Source organism: Corvus brachyrhynchos, unplaced genomic scaffold (assembly GCF_000691975.1).
Source record: "Corvus brachyrhynchos isolate BGI_N302 unplaced genomic scaffold, ASM69197v1 scaffold705, whole genome shotgun sequence".
NCBI lineage: Eukaryota > Metazoa > Chordata > Aves > Passeriformes > Corvidae > Corvus > Corvus brachyrhynchos.
Genome location: NW_008238346.1, coordinates 445,963 through 452,521, shown reverse-complemented (window position 1 = coordinate 452,521; position 6,559 = coordinate 445,963). Strand labels below are relative to the sequence as shown.

General features: G+C 39.2%; 1 protein-coding gene across 1 annotated transcript in view; it reads left to right on the top strand.

Annotated features, from left to right (window-relative positions):
- The window catches only part of SORCS1 (sortilin related VPS10 domain containing receptor 1), a 183,774-nt gene that overhangs the window by 33,577 nt on the left and 143,638 nt on the right, over positions 1-6,559 (top strand). The window contains exon 3 of the mRNA XM_017735172.1: positions 5,201-5,300. Within this exon, the coding sequence (XP_017590661.1) occupies positions 5,201-5,300 (100 nt within the window). The remainder of the gene's footprint in view (positions 1-5,200; positions 5,301-6,559) is intronic.

Sequence of the window (6,559 nt, the reverse complement as noted above, 5' to 3'; positions counted from 1 at the left end):
TATGAAACCCTTTTCTACATGGAAATTCTGTCCAAGGACACAGAATTTCCTGTGTTTACATCTTGCAATTGCTCTTCCAGGTGGGATTGTAAAACTCCATTCAAAATGTGTCAGTCTCCATAAGCTAAGCAAACAGATCCCATTAGAAATGTGAAAAGCCTTGGGGAATTATTTATACAATGAATTAAAAAGACAGACAGTGGTGAGAAGTGTCCTGGTGAAGCAAAGTAATTTGCAAAGCAAGAGTAACTTTCTGTGAAAATAAAGAATGAATTAAAAAAAAAAAAGTTTCACCCTAAGAAACTGAGATGAGGCATTAGTACTTTCTGGAAAAAATACCAGGGTCACACATGAAGGAGTTAAATCAAAAGAGGCATTAGACCAGAAGTGATATCTATCAGTGCCTTGTGAAAAGCTAACAGGAGGAACATGCGAACATAAATGGCTAGCTGTTGAAGAAGACTTTGACATTACTAGCTTTTGTGAAACATGGTGGTATGACAAAAATCAATGGGAAACTTTACTACCTGGCTATGAAACCAAAGTAAAGCGTTTCAATTTAAGGGATGAAGGAATAGCACCTCAACCTCAAAGTCTCCCCAGAAAAAAAGAGTGCAAGAGTCAACAACTGTACAGCAAAGTTTACAAACAGGCTTAAAACATGGCAAACAGGATTACAAATTTGCTCCAGAATTACCAGCTCCAGTATTTTTCACATTCAGACATGAAAGATCATTTTTAATGTCTTTATTCCTTATTCAAAAACTTCTTTGTTTGAAAGCCTTTTGTAAGTGCAGCTTGTGGCTCTGCAGTTCTGCCTTCTGTGGTCTGAAAGGCTTCTTTCCAAAAATCTGTTCTTGTAGAGATTAATATGATAGCAACTGGCAAATCTTGTGCTCACCTGACCATTCCCTTTGGAGGCAAACCAGGTGGCAAACTCAGTTATGTGTGAGGTTGGAACACAAGATCTAATAGTCATTGCTTAACTTAAAAATGCCTGGCTTGTGCCAGGGATAAATTCATGTGCAGAGGGAGAAAAAGGGCAGAGCCCATCTCTTCACACAGCTCCTGGTCAGACAGGCTGCCCTGCTCTGCTGCTCACTGATCACATCACAGCTGCTTCTGGTCCTGCCTCCCAGGGCCGGCTGCCACTTGGACCACAGTTAGAGCAGCAAATTCAACTGTGGAGGAAAGAGGGGAATAAGGACATGAAACACAGTGTTCTCATGGTGGATTTGGGGGAAGCAGTCAAGTTAATGTGTGAAAACCAGGCGTGACTGGTGGGAGAAGAAAAAAAAGCAAATGGTGCCAATTACAGTGATTGCTTCTTAATGATGTGTGTTATAACAAGTAACCTAATCTGTTAACATGGGAAGAAAGCTGTACTGTAATAAGCAGGAGACATGAGACAGCTTAAAGTCTGCAAGTAATGTTTTTCTTTTTTTCTCATGGAGTGTTCCAGAAAGATCTTGATGCAAAAAAAAAAAACCCCTCTTGACCAAATGATCAACTGTTCGATTCTTCAGGTCTTCATCATCTTACGTAAAATAACTACAGTCAGCCTTAAGTTTATAACAAAGGAGAAAACTAGGGGATGTATTTAATCTCTATATTCAAACTGACAGTACTCTGAATGTCAGGCTCTGCTTCTTGAGAAAGAAGAAAATTTCCATAGGGTTCATGTTGCTGGTTGATTCAGAATGCCTATTATAATTGTGAAATATTGGTAGGAATGGATTGAGATATATTCATGACAGTAGGTGGACTAATGGAATTCAGGGACTTTATTTAAAATGTGCAGGAGTTTATTATAATACTGTAATAGAAATGTCATTTACCCTGACGGGAGGAGAGGGAAAAACCCTGTCAATGAATAATAATGAAGTTGTTTAAATGTCAGCTTTCTTGCAAATAGTTTGCAAAATAGAAATCATGCCACATGTTTCTAGTTTTGTTTTAATTTATTACTGGGAAAATCAGAGCTTCAATCCCATAATTTTGGTACTTTTTTATATTGTGAAATGAGCTAGTGATCATGAAAATGTTTATCTTCTTGCATTGTCTTCCACTTCACTGAAAACATAGGGAGTTGGATTTTAAACAGCTACTGGTAAAATTTGGGATTTAATGATAGCAATTGCAACTAATATGGTGGGACAAATGTGAAGTTCAGAACTGAGTCTAAATATTTTATTTTCTGAATATTATTCTTCTTCTATCATCTGCATTTCAGTGACTTCCACAATGTAAGACTCACATCCCCCTTCTCCCCCCGAACAGTTTGAGAAACCATTGCAACACGCATCTACACAAGACACAATAAAATAGGGCTTCCTGTTCACTCATTTACATGTAGTTATTTCATTAGCTGTAGCTATTTAGAAAGCAGAGTTTAATTTTTGTGTTTTAAGCTTGACATGTCCTGGGTGTAGTCCTTTCTGATGATTTATCTGGGCATTTTCTTGCTCCTGTCATGGATGGACTAAAATTGATTTCTCTCTGCAGAACTTCAGAGGAGCAGCCTTCCACACAAAATGTGGAGAGGTTGGTTGCTACATATCCTTTGCCCTTCAGATAACTGGGGTTGAAGTTGGTGATCCTACTCTGTCATTAGTGCCTACACCCTGCTGAGGTGCATCTGTCTTTTGCAGCACTTCCAGGTTAGGCTGGCTTCCTGGGCCATGCAATGGCTGATGCGTTTTCATGCGTTAGGAGTCTCATGCTGCTTTATAACACCCATTTAATAAGACAAACAAATAGCTCGTTATGTAGGCTACTAATCAGTGCTGGCTTGTATACATATATGTATGTAATAGCAATAAGATGAATGCGGGTTGGTGATACCCCTGGTTAGATCCCAGCAGAGACTTCCCATGGATGCAGTGTTTCCTTTGATCTAATTCTTTTTTTCCACTGCTCTGCAAATGTATATATTACCATTTCTTTGTGTTAAAACAGTTATGGATGCCTATCTGCTGTTGTATATATAACGTTTGCCTCCCCATTAAAATTAAGGGTATTTGTAAAGTGGTACAAAAGTAAAAATTGGTAACTGGGAAGGTAGAAGGACTGGCTATTGTCAGTTTAGAACACGAAAATGAGAGTAAGATCTAATAGTAGCTCCTTCGATTGCTTGCGAATTTGTTCATCTGAAAAAAAGTATTTTTCTAAGCCTTTAAATCTTTCAGTTTCTTTTATAGATGTTGACAGAAGCACAGGCTTCCATCTGTATAGAGTGTTACCTGTAAATAAAGCTATGAATGCAAAACAATTGCCTAGAGATTTGAAGTAAGAAGTGGCTGGCAATTCTGAGATTACCATTTGCAATAGGATGTTGACATAAGTTTGCCTGTGTTGTGGCAGGGGTATTGGCTGCCTTTCTTGAACAATTTCAAAGCAAGCTTTATGTCTCAGATTTTCTTTGCTCCTATCCACTTTAGAAAGATCCCATTTTGAATTCACTGTCACTGGTGTATGAGAAAAAGCAGCATTATTTTGTTAATATATTTTTCCTAACTCAGCAGGTCAGATTTACTCCTTACAATCTTTGTATGTCTTTGTCAGCTCAAACTTCACAAAGGGTAGGTTTTGGGGTTTAGGCAGAGAGCAGCAGAAATACTCACTTTTGAGAAGACTGGGTGGTGAGGTGGGGCAAGTTAGCGAAGTGGAGCTGCAGTCCTTGGCCAGGCTGTGTTCAGCATCTTGCTGTGGATCCCCTTACCTGGATGCTGGAGCATCTCTGAAATATTTGGTAACAGAAACAACCATAACAGTATCCTACTCCTCAGTCCACTGAGGAAATAGATCAGTTAGTTTCTATGTGCTCCTGAGAGAGATGACCTTATAAAGGCAAAGCTCAGTCAGCAGATGATGTTAATGTTCTAAACACCAAAGGTCATACATGCACATGGGAGGGCATGGGTTTATTGGAGGAAAGGAGAAGTCTATGGATATTAAACCATAGGGCAATTGTTATATGAGCAGGCAGATACATGCAAAGGCTTCTATAAAGTTTCTAAATAGAAAGACTCAACTTTAATGCAGATTCACGTTTTAGTGCAATTCATCTTTCATGGATAAAACCCTAGGCTGCTGTTTTCTTGTTTTGTTCATGTACTGACTGCAAAATCTGAAATCCCAGAATCTGAAATATGAATGTAGGTATGGTACTTGATTCAGAAATGTACCACACTCCATACGCCACCAAAAAGAAAAAGAGTAAGCATTAAAGGTCTTAAATGCCTTTGTGAATTTAGCCACTGTTGGAGCCCTGATAGGAGAGAACCTGCAAAAATTGGGTGCCAAGATTTTACTTTAGAATGTCTGGTTTTGGAGGGCACAGCAAAAGGGAAAATTCACGTTACTGCTTGCAAGTGAAGTTCTGTATGGGCCCATTTGTACATGTTACAGGTGAGATACAGGAATATGTTATGCTTTTGAATGTCTGTTACCCAGATACATGTCCCTTTCTGCAATTTATGGGCACCAACTGTACTGGTTTGGGCTGATTATCTAAATCCCTGGGATACTGGGACAGAATTCAGGCAAGTATGAGCTGCATAATGAACAAAACCTCTGCTGATGCTTGATCCTGCTTCTGGTCCCATGTGAAGTGTAGCTCCTACAGGAACACTGGACAGTCTCATTTGTTCACTTATTTTGTTCTTCCCCAAGACACGTAGTCAGTGTTTTTATGGGCAACACTCATTTCAGAAATGCTTCATTTTCTCTACTGGACAGTGGCTTTTAAAGCAAGAATAAAATGCATGTGTCCATCCTCTCTGCTAGTCAGTGTCAGAGAAGGTACTTTGGAATACACTGAGATAAGCCATCTTAACAAAACTAAGCTTGGAGTGTATGATGAACTGATAACCTTAGTCTCTTGCTGTCTGCTGTTTGGCATCTCTGACAATCATTATCATCTTCTATATGCAGAATGTATTTCCTATTGTACATATTTAAGATGCTTTGGGAAGATGCTGGTTTAATTTTTCCTAATCTAATTTAAATGCAAATTATCAACACTCACATGATGCTGTGTGTATATAATTAAGTATCATTATATACTACATGAATCATTGAAAAAGCTCTAGAGAGCCATTCCGCTATTTAAAGCATGACTTACATTGAAAAGCTGCCAAGTGACTTGTGGTTTTGTGATTAAGTGTTTGTACTTATAAGAATCTCTCTTGAATTGTAGGTCCACAGATTATGGGACAACATATGAGAAACTGAATGATAAAGTTGGTCTGAAGACTATTTTGAGCTACTTGTATGTTTGCCCAACAAACAAACGTAAGGTAGGTGATGATGTGGTTAGCTCCTTTTGGCTTTATGATGCTATTTCTGTCCTGGAGATCTCTTCCAATTTTTTCAATGTCTGTTACTATTTAAATGGCAGGAATTTCTCTGTCACTCTTGCCTTGAAAAAATGCATGGCTTTAGTACCACCTATACCTGTTACCAGTAATACTTGAGGGAAAGATGGCCATTAAATGGATTGGTGTCACATGTACCGTGCATGTAATTGTTTGCTCACCTTCTGGATGGTGTTGATTTTGTTGTCTGAAAGGGAGAGAGACTCGTTAAAATGGCAGAAATGCATCTACAGTGACCAGATTGTATATAACATTATCTGTCTTTTAAGTGCTCCCAATAGTGAACTGAACAGGATTTGACAAATTCCTGCAGAGAAAATGCCTTAGAACCTCAGAAGGTTTTAATCATTCAGACACCCTACTGACTAACAATTTCCTATGAATTTATAATGCTGACATACTCATGAAAGGAATCTGGATGCCTTTTTTGAGACACATTTTTGACAAAATTTTTCGTTTTCTACTCCTTGGTTTTCAGTCCTTGTGCATAGTTCGAGTCACTACAGGCAAAACTGAATTGCATTGGCAGAAAGTGTTAGTAAAGAGTCACCTCTAAAGGAGGCTGGGTGTATTTGGCCAGCTGAGGTCACTACAATGCTGTTCTCACTATACTGAAACAATTAAGTGTTCTTTAAGACGGACTGTGAAAGGAAGAGGGAGCTGTCCTAACCAGGGAGGACAATGCTTGGCAGTTTAAATTGCAATTAAATGGCCCCAAATTAGTGGAGGGATGTCATCTCATTGCAGCTGACCCTTAGGATGATATGAAGCTCTTCCCTAGGAGCTAAAGAATGAAATTAGCAGATCACTTAAATGTCCTTCAGCATGCTTGTTAAGCCAAGTGAAGTGCAGGCTGGTGCTGAACAGCCTTTATCACCTCTGGCTGCATCCTGCACCCTCTCACTCCCTGCCTTTCTCTGCCACCCTTGTTTGTATAGCCATCTGATGAGCTGGATCCAGGACCAACCTGCCTGAAGACTAATCCCTTTCCAGCTCAAAAACTAAGTAGATGAAAGTAAAATAGCTTTTAGGCAGAAGTGTGGAACCATCTTTTCTGGCAGAAGTCTGGTGTAAAGTTGGCCTACAATCAATACGGGACAGTGCCAGAGGAAAGCTGCAACACCTGCGATGAGAGGACCTATGTCATGGTCTAAGATTGAATTTTTCAAAGTTTATTTCAG